The 18,780-nt window shown below is 45.4% G+C and overlaps 1 protein-coding gene across 1 annotated transcript in view; it reads left to right on the forward strand.

The window, feature by feature from the left end:
* Positions 1–1,769: 1,769 nt before the first annotated feature.
* The window catches only part of Slc1a4 (solute carrier family 1 member 4), a 30,995-nt gene continuing 13,984 nt past the window's right edge, over positions 1,770–18,780 (forward strand). The window contains exons 1-3 of the mRNA XM_028778191.1: positions 1,770–2,523; positions 14,051–14,093; positions 15,538–15,600. Coding sequence (XP_028634024.1) covers positions 1,997–2,523; positions 14,051–14,093; positions 15,538–15,600 — 633 coding nt within the window. The 5' untranslated portion in view covers positions 1,770–1,996. The remainder of the gene's footprint in view (positions 2,524–14,050; positions 14,094–15,537; positions 15,601–18,780) is intronic.

Genomic DNA, 18,780 nt, shown 5'->3' on the forward strand with positions numbered 1-18,780 from the left:
ATACATAGCAACAAACCAAATCTCAACATGGAGACAGGGGAGAGTCTGAGTTCAAGTCCTGCTTGGGCCACATAGGAAGAATCTGTCAAGCATTAGTATGTAGTCAACAGTATATCTAGCGGAAGTAGAGGAAAGAAAGGACATTTCAAAAGGAGTCATGGGACTTAACAACAGATCAGACAAAAGAAGACTTGAAGGTTCACCAAGGCAGATCATAATGATAACGGTAACAGAAACCAGAGCAGGCTGGAGAGAGATAATCACAAATCTAGTTCTGAATATGCTGAGCTGAGATGCTGCAGGATGTCTGGGTGAAGCTATAAAGCGGGCAATTGGAAACCCATTTCTGGAGCATGACTTCAGTCTTCTGCATAAAAGCAGCAGCTTAAGCAAAAGGAGGAAGAGCTACCTGGAAACTAGGAACATGGGTCTGTAGGACTCAGTCATCCTTGCACAGAGAGATAAACCATGCTCTGGGAAACAAGATAAAAGTGTGTATAGGTCCTGTCTAATGCACACACCTCCCTCCAACCAATAAGCTCCTACTTCAACTAGCTGTTGAAGGAGCAGCTTCATGTAAGGAACTCTCTGCTATCTCAACAACTGGACAACATTTTGCAGTTTCTCGACAGGGCATAGTGATTTGTACAGGTTTCTGTTATGGTATGCTTCAAAATTACTTTACTTCACATTATTTTCCCCTTTAGCCCAGCTACACCTAATTAAGGTTTTCTCGGAGGTCTAGGGAGGTAGTTCTTTTCAAAAACAGAATGGGGAAAAATAAATAAATAAATAAACAACACAATAAATGACTGCCAAGGTTTCCCTTTTATCTGCTGTGGCCACAGAAGATAACAAATGACATTTAAAAAAAAATCCATTGAACCGTCTTTCAGACTGTTCAAACACTTGGCTGAACTGTTGCTGTGCCAAATCTGGAGCTCCGGAAGGGGGTGGTTAAAATCCCGTGTGTTTCAGCTGAGGTTACGTGGCAGACACGCCACCGAAAGTGGTGGCGTCAGAGCTCTGCTTCTCTGGGAGAGTTTTACATCTTCAGCCTGCACACACCAGGCTTCTGCCCAGAATCCAAAGTGACCCGCCCCAGAGCGAGCTAGTGCATACAGTGGCTCACCCTTGGCACTGGGCAGTGTCACCCGGACTCCCCGGTCATCTGAGGGTAAAGCTCTCCTAGAGTCCTGTGCGTGCACGCAATACGACTTTCCCCATCCACCCACTCCTTTGTCTCTGCACCACGAAAGCCTACAGAGCCCTTAGAAGAAAGAATTTCCCGCAGGACGGAGGTTGGACCGTTCAGGGCTCCCTAGTGGAGGACGGACACCAATCTCCGAAGGTCCCTCTCCTCCACCAGCTAGGGTGAAGAACCGCCAAGGCGTTCCAGACGCTCCCCTCCCTCTCACCCCGAGGCCTGGACAGTGAGCAGCACGGAGAGGCCCCTCCGCCCGCTTCCGTTAGCTAGCACGGGAAGCTGCCAGGAGACAGGATTGGCCGATGGCTTCACGCCCCGCTGTCTCGGGAGAGCCCCGCCTGCCTGTCTCTCACTCACTCCCTTTGCTGTGCCTCGGGGAGGACGAGAGAAGGGCGGGGCCTGGGAAAGTCGGTGTGGTGGGGGAAAACGGAGCTCCTAGGCTCTAATTGGTCGTAACATCGGAGGCGGGCCTTCGTGGGCGGGTCGAGCTCCGGCCCCGCCCTCCTTCCTAAGCTGCAGCCTCCAGCGCGCCTCCTGCGTTGCATCATCTCCAGCCAGCAGCAGCTCTGAAGGAAGGCTGGGCGCGGCGCGGTCTGCTCTGCCTTGGCTCCAGCCCACAACCCAAGTCTCTCTTTATCTTTCTGGAAACTGTTCCTGTAGGGACCCGAAGAGCTCGGGAGCCGCAGCTGGCACAGGCCACTGTCTCCGCCTGATCCATTCATTCGAAACCGGTCTTTTCTCCAAGTCCAAGTTCCTCGCGTGTTGCCGCTTAGAGCGGCGGGCAGCGACATGGAGAAGAGCGGCGAGACCAACGGCTACCTCGACGGCACCCAGGCAGAGCCTGTGGCCGGGCCCCGAACGCCCGAGACGGAGACGGGCAAAGCGCAGCGCTGTGCTAGCTTTTTTCGGCGCCACGCGCTGGTGCTGCTCACCGTGTCGGGGGTGTTGGTGGGCGCCGGCATGGGCGCGGCGCTGCGCGGGCTGCAGCTCACCCGCACTCAAGTCACTTACCTGGCCTTCCCCGGCGAGATGCTGCTCCGCATGCTGCGCATGATCATCCTACCGCTGGTGGTTTGCAGCCTGGTGTCGGGCGCCGCCTCCCTGGACGCCAGCTCCCTCGGGCGTCTGGGTGGCATCGCGGTTGCTTACTTCGGCCTCACCACGCTGAGCGCCTCTGCGCTCGCCGTTGCTTTGGCGTTCATCATCAAGCCAGGGGCGGGCGCGCAGACCCTTCAGTCCAGCAGCCTGGGGCTAGAGAACTCAGGGCCTCCTCCGGTCTCCAAAGAGACTGTGGACTCTTTCCTGGATTTACTCAGGTAATGCTCTCCACCCCTCCAAAGGCACGGTAGGAGACGCCACATGCATTCATCTCACCTAGAGTTAATATTCAGTTACTCTTGGCCTTTAACACTAAATATCAAAATTACATCTGGGCTACGTGCTGGCCACACCTTAAAGATTGGAGGCCACAGCTTTTGGCTGGAACCGGTTTTCCGTTAGGTGGGGATGTTAAGAGTATACCTTCTCAGTTGCGCTTTACTCCTTACACTGGGCTGCTCTCAGTTTAGTTTTTGGTTTGTTTGTTTGTTTGTTTGTTTTGTTTTTAATTGTTCCCATGTCTTGAAAATCTTCACTTTCTCCCCTACATCACCCCAAAGCTTCTAGGACATTGAGTGACTTTTGCCTGAGGAGCTATCCAGCTTGTAGTCTGAGGCTATCTCTGATTCAGCCTTTGGGCTATGAAGGAGGTTAGCAATTTTCTGCAGAATTTGGATGTGTCCAAGAATAATAAACCTGGAGTTAGTTAAGTGGAGCCCATTGCCCAGGTACGCGACTGCCTCTCAGGCTTGGGACAGGTTACAGACGTTCTTGGTCAGGTCCACCGCCTAGCGTTGCTTCTTTATAGAAAGGTGTGAGATCCAGAGGGTTGAGAGACACATCTTCACTTCTCCTTGCTTGTTTTTTCACTCCAGAGTTGTATCTCATCCCCCGAGATGATAGAGTGTAGTTTTCAAAGCTTCCCCTCTCCATTTCTACACTAATCCAAAGTTCACAGATGGGGAAACAGCAGTCTGCAGGCGTTTACTAATCCAACCAGGTTCGTCTGAGCGAGGAGTCCAGCTGGCTCGCCTTCCAGCTCTCTGAGCCTTATTGGTATGTTTTGTCTTGAGTCACTGGGCAAAGCTCCTCATTGCTGAGGTCGTGAAAACCAGAGGACTCCGGACGAGTGGATTTCTTCATGAAGTCTCCATTTCTTCATGTGGAAAATGTGACAGCTGTCTGCCACTTTCAGAGTTTGTTCGTCTAAAACAAAACTAAACACCCGAGACATGGTATTGGGGAAAAAAATCTGCTGAAAAAGACCAAAAGTTCCTGCAAGCAGAGCAAGTGGAGGTAACCCCTGGGGACTTCGATGGGACTGTCAGCTTCGGTGCCTGCCAGGCAGCTTGGTAGTCCAAGAGTTTTCAGGTTTGAGAAATAACTGTAGATGTGTTCAGAGGAAGAGAAACCTACTGACGTCCAGCCCCTTTGACTTATTATATCAGGTCAGCTTCCTCAGGGAGGGAAGACAAGTTTGGAGTTTCAGGATTCTTTTTGTGGAGCCATCTGTGGTCCACATGGGAGTATGATGCTCATCTGTGCCTCTCTGTTGCTAACACGGGAGCCCTAACGATGTTCTTCCATCTCTGAAAAAGGAACCGACCAGTGATTGAGGGTGAGAGGAGTAAGAACCCCTTTATGGCCATCACTCCAAGAAAGGACTTACTACTTACTGTTTTATGGTTGTGGTTTTAGACCTAAGCTCCCTCAGCTCCTGCTTTTAAAGTGAATGGTAACCCAGTGTCTTGACTCAAGGGTCAGTGTAGGTATAACTTCTCAGCAACTAGGGCAACCCTTGTCGAATCTCCCCAGAAGAGCTTTCCCTGGCCTGTTAGGATAGGGTGGTATTTTCTAATTCATCTACCAGCTAGCTGCACTTGACCTAGCAGCTCATAATAAGGCCGGGGAAGGTGGTACAATTCTGCTTCCAACCCAGGAAACAAAGATTAACCTAGGCAAAGATTAGGGATGAGAGTGTTTGTGACACTTAGGAGGCAGAGTTAGAGCATCTCCTGTTTGAGACCAGCCTGAGCTACTAGTGAAATCTTAACCAGGGGCAGGGTTTATGCTTTAATGGTAGAGGGCTTGTCTGGCATGCTTAAGGCCCTAAGTGTAACCCTGATGGGGTAGAACAGATTAGGAGATCAATAGGTCTTCTGCCCCATGGTTCAAGGCTGCTTGTCTTGCTCATTCCCCAAGGCAAAATGTATAGCAGTGGTAATGTGTCCTGGTCTAACGTCACTGTCTCAGAAATATTTGCTGAGAGCCAAAAGAGGAACCAAGAAGAGGAACTACCATAAGCCAGGTTGATGCCCACTCCCTCCAGCTGGGCATTTGGATGAAGCACTTAAGCGAAAGAAAGTATGCCTGTATCTTCTCAGAGTAGCTTATGACAGGAAACAGGCCCAAGCTACCTGGAAATGCTACTTGGTCAAGGGAGTCTCTAGGTCACTTGTTTCTCTTTTCTGTTTGTTTTGTTTTTCTTAAAAATGAGATTTCACATTCTGGCCCTGGCTGTCCTGGAACTAGCTCAGGCTGGCCTCAAGCTTAAACACACACACACACACACACACAATCATAATCAGCACCAGCCGTGCAAGTCTGCCATCCCCAGTCCTTCCTCAGCTTCCATCCTTATAGGGGGTACCAAGATCTGAAAGGAGAAATCTTTGTTAACTAGCTCTGAGACAATAAACACCGGGACTGATAAATACTTTGCAGGTATACATACTATGCCTTATCCTGTTCTCGAGTCTTTGAAGTTCCTGCAGACTTAGTAAAGAATTTTTGAACTTAAATAAAAGGAAACACTTCTAAAGCAGCAGCAACAAAAAGAGCAAAAGTTCACTATTTTATATTCTTGTATAGGATGGGGAAACACATGCCACCCTTGATGACAATAGATCAGAAGGACAAACAGCACCAGATGTGTACAGAAGTAATGTTTTTGAAGTTTTTCACACTGAACTGTTGGGTCTGTGCAGCACAGCCAACTTCTCCATTTGCCAATCCAGATAAACCTCACACCTGCTTGCCTGTTTAAGTCATGTATCCAAGTGATGCGTTGCCACACTGAGAAGGCGTGTCCACTCACTGCACTGAGAAGCCGTGTCCGTTCACCACAGTGAGCTGTGTCCATTCACTCTCTCCACGTTTGGCCTGAGGGACTGAATCTCTGATGAACAGTACACTCTGTATTTTTGTGCTTTCACTTTGGCCCATAGTAAGAGATACTTTCTATATTATGGCATCTACATATATACACTCCCCGGGCCCACATTGGCAAATCACAGCAAGTTACAACAAAGTGTCTTAAGTATGGCACATGATTGCTTCTAAAATGCTGATAAAGCCAGTAAGTTGATTTTGTGGACAGCTCACGTGTGGAACACTCAGGTCTAATACATAAATGATGTCTGTAATTCAGGTAAATGAGGATCAGACAACAAAGAAGAGATGGCTGTAAAGCTGGGTAAGATGAAGTGTCACGGCCCAGGGTTAGAGACACAACACAGCTAGGCATGATGGAGCACGCCGGTGCAAGGTAGAGGCGGGAGGACTGGCTATGTGAAACTATCTCAGAAAAACAAGAAACACCTTATGCAGAAGGATGATTTGGTATTTCAGGTCCAGAACAGCACGTGCGTACTGCATAGGGATATGCTCTAGTCACGTGTAGTTATTTAAATGATGTTAGGGCCAGTTAGAGGAGGGCTGCCTAGGATGCACAAAGCCCTAGCACTGCCTAAAGGAGATAAAGAAGCGCTTGCCTGTGATCTTTGCACTTGAGAAGAGCAAAAATTCTAGGCCATCCTTAGCTACATAGCCAGAGGCTAGCCTAGGATACATGAGACCCTGTCTCAAAATAGAATAATAATAAATTTACTTTTAAAGTATGTAAAACTTTCAGTTCCTCAGTTAGTTGTACTGTTAGCTGGTTATCAGTGTTTAGTCTAGGTTTTCCAGACTATTGGCCTCTTATTTGAGGATCTAAAATAAGGGCTTATACTGATCTGCAAAATAGCAAGGATACTTTATTCAAAAGCTGAGTGATTGTAGCAGAAGGAAACTGTGCTGCCAAGAATGACAGGGGCCACATGAGTGAGGTTAAATATATATAGTCCCTATACAGCAAGGCCCTCAGCTACTGTCTGAGTAAGCTTTGGTGGGGTTCAAGAGAAAGAAGGGGGTACTGAAACAGTAGCTCAGCAGTTCAGAGCACATATTGAACTCTGGAAGAGTATCCAGGTTTAGTTCCCAGCATCTAGATGGTTGGCTCCAGCCATCAGTAACTCCGGGTTCGGGAGATCCAACACCTTCTTCTGGCCTCTTTAGGCACTAGGCACACATATGTTGCGCGCGCGCGCACACACACACACACACACACACACACACACACACACACATATATATATATACAAAAACTTATGCATGTAAAACTAAATAAAAGGAGGAAGAGTTTAAAGTATTTGTGCATAGTGTGGGTGGTTCTGTTTTAACTGACAGTCTTTTAGTTGACACTGATGGTGGTGCTGGGGGCTATTATGATTAATGCTATGTAAACCTTTGCTCACTGTGCATATTCTTTTCTATAATGTATCTAATTGTAATCATATGTATTCCCAGTTAAGCACAATATAAGACGGTAAGCAGTTTTACACTAAAAGTTCATGCAGAGGACGCAGCTTGTCTTAACATTCATGTACACAAGAGAGATTGGGCCTCTTACTCTCCTATGGGATATATTGAGAATGCGTTTGAATAGACTCTGGTTATGTTTGATATTCATCGAGGGGAAGAGAAACCTAATCCATTGTTTGTAGTGGAATGTGCTGTAGCTTGACGCAAGTGGAGAAGGGCTTAACAGATTGCTGGATGCATTGTTCAGAGGAGTGTGTGTACATAGGACATGCAGGTGAAGGGTCTAGGTTGTCAAGTGCATCTGTAGAAGATGGACGTGTACATAGCCCAGGTTGCAAAGCTATTCTTGCCTGCCTCTGGAGGTGCTCAGTAGTCACAGTTGCCACTGGGCAAAACACATACAAATACTTCTCTTGGACAGACAGGGCTTGTCCAGGTAAAGCACAAAGGGAAGCAGATGGACTTCATGGCTCTGGGCCTCGGGAAGGTGAAAAATCACCTCCAGAATCTTTTCCAGCTCCGTGTCCTCTGTGTTGAAAGCCGACTAAGGGAAAGTGCTTAGAGACAAAGCTCTAAAGGAACGAAACTTCCTGCCTGGCAGGCATCTGTGGCTGGAGTGCAGGAGTGCTCGGGCTAAGAGCAGCATCTGTGTTGGAAATCATAGAGTTGAGAATTGTGCCCTTCCCCTGCAGCCCTGGCCCTAGGAGCCAGCCAGGGGGAGGCCCTCCAGCCCCAGGGCACTGAATGAAAGGAGTTTTAGGTGAGTCCTATGATGGTTAATCTTGATTGTCAACTTAATCGGGTTAAGAAAAACTTAAGAAATTACTAAGGCGTGCTCCTAACTGTGGCTGAAAGGGAGTCTCCATAGATGAGTTTCCGGGTCATGGGGTTTCTGAGGTAAGGAACGGTTTAATTCACTGATGGACTCAAAATGGGCTGTTAGGGGTGCTGGGAATGTGGACACTGCAGACAGTGTTCTAAGAAGTTGTATCTCGCCTGATCCTGGACCTCTTCCATGCTCCCTGTCTGCTTGACACGAGTAGCTCCTGCCACACTACACTGAACCTTAGAAACTTGGAATCTGTAAATAACTTCTCCCTTAACATTGAAACGCAGCTATGAGGAAGCTAGCACACATCCCTAGGGCTTGAGAACTGTGTTGTAAGCTAAGTTTGGTCATCCTGTTGGGTGTATGTACTTGGAACCATCTTTGCAGTTATCACCATACCTTTCTGACTGTGTTTAAGGTGGTCTCCAGTGTAGCCCAGGATGATTTTGAATTCCTGATCCGCCTACACTATCTCCCAAGTACTAGGAGTACAGGGCTTTCTTTCTTTTTTCTCTATCTATTTTTTGACTATTTAAACACTTTTAAGGTATGGTTTATATACAATGAAAGGCTCCCGTGGTGAGCATACAGTTTAATGAACTTTGAGACAGGAACTTTCATAACTATAACCAAAATCAGCACACTGGGTGAAGTTGTCCTCACCATGTCTGTTCTCAGTGTTTCCCATCTTTCACCTGGGCCTTGCAGCTGGCCCTTCCTTCCTTCCTTCTTTTCTTCCTTCTTTCCTTCCTTCCTTCCTTCCTTCCTTTCTATCTTTTTTCTTTTCTTTCTTTCTTTCTCTCTTTTTCTTTCTTTCCTTTTTTTAAGCCATTGGTTTGATTTGCTGAAGTGTCATCTCACTGTGTTTATTCAGCATGTATTTACTTTGGGTTCTTTTGTTCAGGACAGTGCTACTGAGATGCTCTGAGATGCTGTTGGTCCCTTTTATTGCCAATTGGTGCTCCACCGTATTGATCTATCACAGTGGACTTATTCATCTGCAATGGGCATGGCACTAGGGGCCTTTATGAATAGTGCTGTCATGCATACAGATCCTCTTACAGATACATATTTTTGTTTCTCTTGGGCAGACATCTGGGTGTAGAAGTGCTGAATCATGGTGAATGCATTTTAACTTTATCTTGGACTGCCAAAGTACACTATATTCTTTTGAACTTTACCTTTTTTTTTTTTTCTTGGTCAGGAGTTGTTTTTTTTTTGCCTGTAGTATTGTCTACACCCCTTTGTTTTGTTGAAGCTCTCTGATGGTCTTAAAATGAACTCTGTTGGGGGTCTATTCTGGATAAGATGGTACAGGGTTAGGGCTCTTGATTAAGAGATTAGGCAGGACAGAAAAGGATTTCAACCGAGGGCTGTACTCCTTTGTAAGAGGGTCTATTTCTAAGCTGTGAATTGAAGACTCCTCAAACCCACCCAGGAAGCAGCTAACCCTGTAGAATATGAAGCATTTGAAGGGCAAGTTATTTCCTGTGGGGAAGGTTTTCCTAGTTAGGGTTACTATTGCTGTGATGAAGCACCATGGCCAAAGCACCCTGGGGAGGAAGGGGTTTGTTTGGCTTATGCTTGAAACCACTGTTCATCGTTGAAGGAATTCAGGACAGGGACTCAACCGCGTAGGAACCTAGGGGCAGAAACTATTGTAGAGGCCATGGAGGAGTTTCCAGGCCCCCCAGCCCAGGGTTGGCACCATCTACAATGGGCTAGGCCCTCCCCCACCAAGCCCTAATTATGAAAATGCTCTACCGCTGTGTACATTGAGGTTCCTTCCAGATGACTCTAGCTCGGTGCTTTACAACCCTCCTAATGCCGCGACCCTTCTTTTCATGTTGTGGTGACCCCAACCATACAGTTATGCTACTTTATAACTGTAGTTTTGCTACCGTTAGGAATTGTAATGTAAATATCAGTGTTTTCCAAAGGTCTTAGGCAACCCTCACCCGTGAAAGTGTTATTTGATCCCCAAAGGGATCTCGACCCACGTGTTGAGAACTGCTGGTCTAGCTTGTGTCAAGTTGACATAAAACTAGTCAGACAGAAGGTGGAGGTTTTCTAACTTGGCAGTTTTCATAACTTCCCTGTCCTCACAGAAGGAGAACCCTCTGGCCAACTGGGTCTGGGAACCGAGAATTGGCAAGTAGGAGGGAAAGACCAGGAAGGTTGGCACAGGCTCTCTTTCTGCTCCTGAGGAGACTAGCAAACAGAAGGACCTGCCAGACCTAGTCACATGGGGATGGAATAGGAAGTTGTTTTTGTAACGGAAGGAAGGTAAATATATTGCTTTTCACAGATAGACCAAAGGCTACTCAATATAAGTTGCTAGTTTATCTTTGAAAAACTACAAATAAAATGGGATTTTATGAAACCCAGGCCAGTCCTAAATGCACTCTATAGCCAAGGATAACTTTGAACTTCCTATCCTCTGCCTTCACCCGACAGGGGCTCGGCTATAGGTGTGTGCCCTGTTTAAATGGCGCCAGGGACCAAATCCAGTTCACACATGCTATAAACCGAGCTTCATCCGCAGTCCACATCTGCTTGTTTAAAGAAAATATACCCATGATAAGAACTTCTCACGACTTCCAACACTTAACTCAGCTCAGGATCCCCGTTTTCTGCTCTCGTGCAGGTGCACACTTGCTGGTTGTTCTTAAGGATGCCAAAACCAATTCAGGTTTCATAGACCAGTGAGTGTGGGGAGGCTGTGAATGCTGGTTGTCCTCTGGGAGCACAATGAGAGTCCTAAACACGTTTCTGGTTTGATTTTTTACCTCATTTATACTGTTGGCTTGTGTATTAGCTACCTTGTAACAACTGGCTGCAATAGAGCAGCTTAAATCCCCACACAGGTATAATCCTGGAGATCTGTGGGGCGGGAATCTTGTCGTTCAGCTTCTTTCTCTTAGAGGACAGCAGTCAAGGCATTGGTTGGCTCTTATCTGAAAGCTTGTCGAGGGGAGGCGTATTTTGCCAACGTGGCTATTGGCAGAATTTAGCTTGCTGAGGTCTTCACTTGGAGCCATGGTTCCTACTCTGTTGTTGACTAGGTTGACTGGAGGCCACGCTCAGTTCCTCATCAAGTGGGGCTTTCCGGAATAGCTGCTTCCTTTATACAAGTGTAAGTCCAGAAAGACCAACAGGAGAGTGTGCTAACTAGACAGGAAGCTACAATTTTAGGTGACCAAAACACGGAAGGAATGACCCATTCATCTCTTTCGATGCATTATACCAATTTCGAGCAAGTCATAGACTCTGTCATCTCAAGGAAAGGGGATTGTGTAATAAACGAACACCAAGAGGCTCTCTTAGATTGCCCACCACTGGGTCATCACACCTGCCTGTCTCAGAACCCCAGCACTATATATTTTGTGTGTGTGTGTGTGTTTGTAGGTTTCTTTGCTGGAACAGCCTGTCTTACCTTCTTTTCCTGTTGCTGTGATAAAATACTCTAACAAAAAAGCAACTTACAGGAGAAAAGATTTATTTTGGCTCACAGTTCAAGGTATAGTCCATCAAGGTGAGAGGAGCTTGAAGCAGCTGGGCACATTGCAGCCACATCAGAAAATAGAGTGGCAAGGGAGTGTGTAACACTCACTTTCTCTTTCTAATCACCCCAGGGAGTGGTTCTACCCACTTTTAGGCAGTGTCCTCCCATCTCAGCCAAATTCAGATAATCTCAGAAAGGTATGGCCAGAGGCTCGTCTCCCAGCTCCTAGATCCTGCCTAGTTCATCATTAATTCAGCAGCTCAACTTGCCTACAGGAGCAGGAATTGGTGGAAAGTCCAGCACAGGGAGCCATGTAAAGGACGACCCTGCGCCTAGCATTCTTCCAGATTTGTTGTTCCTGCTGGAACTATATAGCTGGAATATGATATTTTATAAATCAAGGCCAGTGTTCCACACAGAGCCTTGCTCTAAAGAGGATATTCCCAGCACTTGGGAGGAAGAAGCAGGTGGATCTCTGTGAATTCAAGGTTAGCCTAGTCTATATAAAAAAGAAGGAGAAGGAGAAGGAGAATAAGAAGACATCAATAAATAAAAATTGTTTGCATGAATAGATTTTGGACTCAGTTTTCTGAAAACTCATTTGTTTGTTTGGTGTGTGTGTGTGTGTGTGTGTGTGTGTGTGCGTGTGTGGGGGGGGGGTGCTTGTATGTGTAGTACATGAACCTCAGAGATCAAAACTCGGCATCTTCCTCTTCAATCATGCTCCATTTGTTTGTTTTTTTATTTGTTTGTTTTGAGACGGGGTCCCTCTGTGTAGCCCTGGCTGTGCTGGAACTCGATATGTAGACTGGGCTGGTCTCCAGCTCACAGAGATCCTCCTGCCTCTGCCTCCCAAGCACTGTACTCCCGGCTCCTTCAGTCTTGGGATTCCCAGCACTGGGATCTCAGACTCACATTCCTGCTTCTGGCTTTTATGTAGGTCCGTGGGATTTATTTTAGGTCCTCATGCTTGAGCCAGAAGCACATTGTTAACAGTCATTTTCCCAACCCCTATCGCCTTTAAAAAAATAAATAACAAATGCTTTTATCCAAACATAAAATCCATTCCTATCCATGTATTTAAGACATCACAATGACTTTATTAATATAAATGATAAAAGGAAAATATTACAATAAATGTGTTTATTTTATGTGTATTGATACTTTGCTTATGTGTATCTATGCACCACATGTGTGAGTTACAGAAGGTATGCTGCTGAGAATTAAGTGTGGTCCTCTGGAAGAGCAGCCAGTGCTCTTAACTGCCACGCCATCTCTCCAGCCTTCTAAAAATATGCTTTAATATATAAATGCAGACAGAGCTCTATCAATGGCTAGTGGTTAAAGTGATGGCTGCACATCCTGAGGACCGAAGTTTGGTTCTCAGCACCCATAGCACAAGCTAGGCATCCTCCATAAGCCTTTAACCCCAGCTCTGAGGGGGAGGAGAGATAGGATTGCTGGGATTTGCTTGCTCCTGAGGCAGTGAGAAACTTTTATTATACAAAAATAAGGTGGTGGATGATTGAGGAGGTCACCTGATTTCCATCAACCTCTGACTTCATGCATAGCCACAGTGTCCATTTGAACAAGCATATGAGGGGGCATGTACACATGCATACATGTACACACACACACACACACACACACCCAAATAAGTAAATAAGTCTTTAAAAACTATGTAAATTCCCTAAAAGAGGTTGGATCCTTATTTCTGGTTTAGAACTACTGCTGACTGGACATGGTGGTGCACAGGGAGAGGAGGAAGCCACTGCTAAGGAGCTAGCTATGAGTGCAAAAGGAAGGACTCTGAGCTTATAATTCACCATTGGTCCTTCAGTTTCTTATCAAGATGAGTAATTCTTGGAAACTTTCAAAACAAAACAAACTATTATCCCATAATTTACATGGTAGCTGTATTCCTGGAAGGTGTGTTCAAGGTATGAAAAGAAAAAAAACAAAATCTCTTGGTTGGAGTTAGTCCAGGCTCAGGCAGGCAAGTATAAATGAGGCTATTGTCATGCGGAACACTGGGGATTCTACGGGCTTTGAAACAGTTGTATAGGATTTTGTTGAACTTGCCAGGATGAGTTTCTCGACCCTGGTACCCTCCCTTCCAAGATCTCCCAACTCTCTAAATGGATCTCAATTACTGTAAAAACCAGCCAGGTCCATTGGTTGAACAGGTTTGGTGATGTATGCCTATAATTCCAGCACTTGGGGAGCTGTGGGATGAGGATGGAGGGTTTAAAGTCAGCTGGGACTGCATAGTAAGTAAGACCTTGCTTCAGCATTAACTAAATAACAATCGCTGAGGCTGGAGAAATGGCTCAGCACTTGGAGTGCTTACCGCTCGTGCAGAGGACTGTCCTTCAGTTCCCAGTACCCATATCAGATGACTCAACCATAACCAAAGCTCTACGGGATTCTGGCCCTTGTTTGACCTCCACTGGTGTGTCTATACACATGTATGTGCGCACACACATACACAATTAAATGATAAAAGTATATCTTAAAAACAATCAAAACCGAGCTGGTGATACGTTGAAGGATCCACAGTTCAACACCATCTCTGCTACTCAGTGAATTTCAAGGCTGTTTAAATGTTTAAAGAGTGAGCTGGGGTAGATCTCAATGCTAGGACACTTGCCTAGTATATGCAGAGCCCCAGGTCATAGAACCACAGTACTTAAAACACATGCATACACAAAACAACAACAACAAAAACCTACAACCCTGACAGAACACTTGCTTTCTTTTTCCACAGAAACCTCTTCCCTTCCAATCTTGTGGTGGCCGCGTTCACTACGGTAAGGTCTGATATTTTATCAATTATATGAAACTTTGGTGAGGGGACTGTCTAAATGAATGCGCTAGAGTTTTATAAAGTATAGGAAGGAGGGATCCTAGGGTAGTCCCTCCCCAAACCCTTCATGAATGGGGCCTGTTAGGAGAAATGACCCTGAAATCATGATCAGGCCTCGAAGCGGGAGGGAGGGCAGAAAATGGTCAGTATATGCTAGGGTCAAGTGGTGGGGCCACGGAGGGAAGGAGAGGCTTCCCTTTCACACCTGGAGAGGAGTTTCAGTAACAGTGAGAATAAGAGGCTGTGCGGGGGGTCCTCCGTGAAGAACTTGGAGGAGGATGCCAAAGGAGCTATTCGGAGATATACCAGAGCAATCCAGAGGGATCTTGTTATAAACAAAACTCAGCAACATTAGGGTCAGTTTTTATAGAAGGATACTTGAAACAACAACAAAAAACCCCTCTAAAATATAGAAAGGGGGTTCCAATATCCCTTTACATCATTTAGAAAATGCCTTCAAACTATTATTTGGAGACTGTCTGAAACATTATAGAATTTTCAGAAATCATACTTTTATTCTGACTATCAAGGTAGTACGTACATTTTTGCCGAAAGCGGGGAGGGATGGGTGACTTGTGTATATAACGTGAAGTGGAGGGAAACACATAGAGCTTTGGGAGCTCGTCACAGAAGGGATGAACGGGGTTCGTCTCCCTGCCACCCCATCACTGGACAGCTGAATACATCCGCCTCTCTGAAACTTTGGTAAAGCAGAGAGAAACCAAAGCTCTTGGAACATGGGCTCAAGCAGACGCTCAGGTCTGTAGCTCTCTGTGGCTGTCTGACAGTTCTGTAGCCACCTGACCTCCTTAGCAGGGAGAGAGATGCAGTGCACACCATGCGAAGGTGTGTGTCTACTTAACTAACAGTAGGACCAAGGCCTGGGAGACGTGGCCTGAGGACACTGCCTTACCTGGTGCTCCTTTCTCTGGAGGTGGGCAGCTCAAGCCAGATTAGAAACGGATGCCAAAGAGCAGCCACACTTAGGTCATTCTGGAACACACTGGAGCGTAATATATAAATAAAAATAAAGTTTGATGAACTTTGTCTTTCTGGAATTTGTGCCAAACTTCTTAAACAATATGAAACACGAGCTGGTGAAGGATCAAACTGTCAGCAGGAAATAGCTTATGTCTTCTTTACCCTATTGCCCAAGGAACAGATGGAAATTCTCTGTCCCCTCGGTCCCTAAATAACCCAAAAGCTTATGAAGGGCTCGCTGCCTGAGTGTTAACGTAGCTTATGCAGGATTCAGAGGTCAGGATCAGGCCAGCCAAGTGCAGCTTGCCCAGCACACTCACTATGAATAGTGGCAGTAGTAGAATGGGACCTCGCTGTGCCCTTAGTGTCTCTGTTCACTAATGATGGGTTTTCTTCCTCTTTATTAGTCTGCAACCAATTACACAGTGGTGACCTATAACACCAGCTTGGGGAACGTGACCAAAGAGAAGGTAAGGCTCTTCAGAAGAAGGCTTATGGAAATGTGGGGAAAGTAAACCAGCTTCCTTACTGAAGGACAGCCACAGTGTGTCTGTTACTTACTGAGATTGGAGATAGGGGTCTGAATGGAATACTTAAAACCTCCAGGATAGGTTTGCTCCTTAAAGCACAGCCAAACACCAAAGCACAGGAATCTCCAGAGGTCTGTAAGCTGCTAGTTCATAACACCTCTTCTAGCTAAAATGCAATGAAAATGTGTCTCAGCATAACCTACACATGGAACTTTAAAACACTAACTTGATATACGGGAGAAATAAAAGATAACGTAATAACCCTAAACATATTTCACCATATAAATAGACAATTATAGAAGATGTAACAAAGGTTTTGTATATTTGCATATACTTGGAGTTAATAAATTTGGACTTAAAAACATTGAGGCTTGGTATTGATAGAGCATAGTTGTAATCCCAGCCCTTTTGAGGCTGAGGCAGGAGATTCATTGTGAGTTCTAGGATAGCCTAGGCTATACAAGGAGATTCTCCCTCAAAAATAAAATTGAGTAATAAAATAAAGCCAGAGTGGGCTGAGCATGGTGGTGTGTGCCTGTAGTTCCAGCTACTTGAGCTGAGGCAAGAGGATCGCCCGAACCCAGTGATGCAGGCCACCCAGGGCAACGTCGGGAACCCCGTTGCCATAAATGTAATAAAGGCGTGTCTGCTGTAGAACCCTACAATCTCAGCAGCGGGAATCTTGAAACTAGGGCTACAGAGTTGAAGTGCATGTTTCAGAATAATGAAAGTTCCGAATAACAAAAGGGGTAAGACAGAATTCAGCCTAATATTGTTAGTACATTTTTTGCACATTTGAGGGGAGGATGCTAAGTGAATGCTTTCCTATCTGTCTGTAAAATAACCCAGAATGCTACAGCTGCATCTTCAGGGTGCTGTGTTGTACCAGTGACCTGAATCTTAGTACTTTGTCCTGTCAACACACTTTTCTAAAATGGTAAATGACACTTGGTAAAGTTAACAAAATGGTATTTTCTTTGGCTTTACCCCAAACTTTGGAGAATTGTTTGTTATATATAAACCAGAATCAAACCAGGTGTAATGGCACATGCCTGTAATTCCAGCACTTGGGAGGCACAGGAAGGTGGATCTCTGTGAGTTTAAGGCCAGCCTGGTCTACAGAGTAAGTTCCAGGACAGTTAATGAAACAGTAAAATCCTATATCAAAACAATTAAACAGAGTCGTACCATTTGAACCTTAGGACAGACTGATCTCCACTGCAAACATCTTGAAATGGTGTGCTGAGGACCATCTGGGACTGTCTGAAGCCTCGAGCAATCCAGGCATCCCAGAACCTTCCTATTTCTGTAATGTCTTCAAGTTTTGTCTAACTTAGCATTTTTGACTGCTCTGATTTCCCCAATGGAAGTGCTAGTGACCCACAGGTGTCCCCCAGCTGATGTCCCCTGCTCTCCTGGGTAAATTCAAGAATGTTAGCTCTTCAACAGAGGAGTTGTGTGGCCTTGCCAATTCCAGTGTTCTTTTCTTAAAGACACAAGTAGAGTTATCCTTGTTCCCCAATGATGGAATGCTACTGGCAGAATTAACCAGGAGAACCCAGCCTAAGGAAACATGAGAGGCTCCAGCCCTCACCTATGGCTCTCCTCCATGCCTGCTCTGATCTCCTGTGATCACGTGCCACAGGTACAAACCTAGCCTTTTGTTGTATCATTAATGCAGTAAACAGTGACATTTGGCAGCCACTGGGTGCCACACTTGGGTGATGCTCGCACTAGACAGAGCCCTGCCCTCGTCTTAGTGTCTGGTCTGCTCTGTGCTCCCTACCAAGGTGAACTTAAAATATCTGCAGCTGTAAAGTGAGATAAATCTTTCCTCCAAAACACAAGACAAACAGCAGTACTTCTGGGGATCTAACTCCGTTGGTAGAACTGCCTTACATGCAGAAGCTCTGGGTTCATCTCCAGACCCAATAAAACCAAGCATAGTGCATGGCTATAATTCTGACACCCAGGATGTAGAAGCTGCTGAATCAGTGAAGGTCATCTTAAGCTTCAGAAGTTCAAGACCAGCCTGGGCTACAAGAGACCCTGTTTCTCCAAAACAACAACAACAACAAAAAAAACCCAAATTATTTGATTTTCTAAAAATAATCTAAGTACTTTACACATATAACGCACGCAAACTTCCTAACAGTTACGTAGCACTACTGTTTTTATCCTCGTTCTGAAGGTGTAGAACAGAGAGATTGAGTTACTCACCTAAACTCACTCAGGCTCCATAGCTGGGCTTCCTTACCTGTCACCGCTCCTAGAAATGTTCCTGGTAAGTTAGTTCATTAGTGTAAACAAAGCAGACGTGACGATGACTGTCTTCCTTTACCTCGGCATTACTATTAGATCTGAGATGTTTCTTAATGACGAATCAGAAGCACATGACACCACTACCCATCAGTCTTTACATGTTTGCTTGGTCATCGGAGAGCTACATGGAACGCAAACCTTTCACTCACATGTGTCCACTTAACCTGGAAATTAGTGAACTCTATTGAGAGTATATTTGCAGTAGCTGTAAGGGAATGTTTATCAGATACTGGGCCATGGCCTGGCTTTTGTGACAGACCTAGAAGGGATGAGAGACCTGGGAACTACCTAACTTAATAAATCTTTTTTTTTTTTTTAGATAGAATTAATCATAGGCTTTTTTTTAAAAAAAAAATATTGGTTATTTTATTTATTTACATTTCAAATGTTATCCCCCTTTCCGGTTTCCCCTCCACAAACCCCCTATCCCACCCTGCCTTTAGAATTATTTTATTTATTTAGAATTATTTTATTTATCTATTCTAATTATTTATTCTAAATTATTCTTATTTATTTAGAATTTTTAAAGTTATTATGTATGTGTATGTGTGAGGGTTCTATGCCTGAAAACAGCCATCTGAGGAGACCAGAAGACGGTATTAGATCCCCCAGAGCTGGAGTTACATGTGGTTGTGAGCTGTTTCTTGTAGATACTGAGACCTGAATTCAGTCCTCAGTAAATGCTCGTTTAAACCACCGGGCATCTCCCCAGCCCCTGTTTGTTTGTTTGTTTGTTTGTTTGGGACATGGAGTCTCAGTGGCCTTGAATTAGAATCCTGCTGCCTTGGCCTCACTTGA

Source organism: Grammomys surdaster, unplaced genomic scaffold, assembly GCF_004785775.1.
Source record: "Grammomys surdaster isolate TR1022 unplaced genomic scaffold, NIH_TR_1.0 67, whole genome shotgun sequence".
Classification (NCBI taxonomy): Eukaryota; Metazoa; Chordata; class Mammalia; order Rodentia; family Muridae; genus Grammomys; species Grammomys surdaster.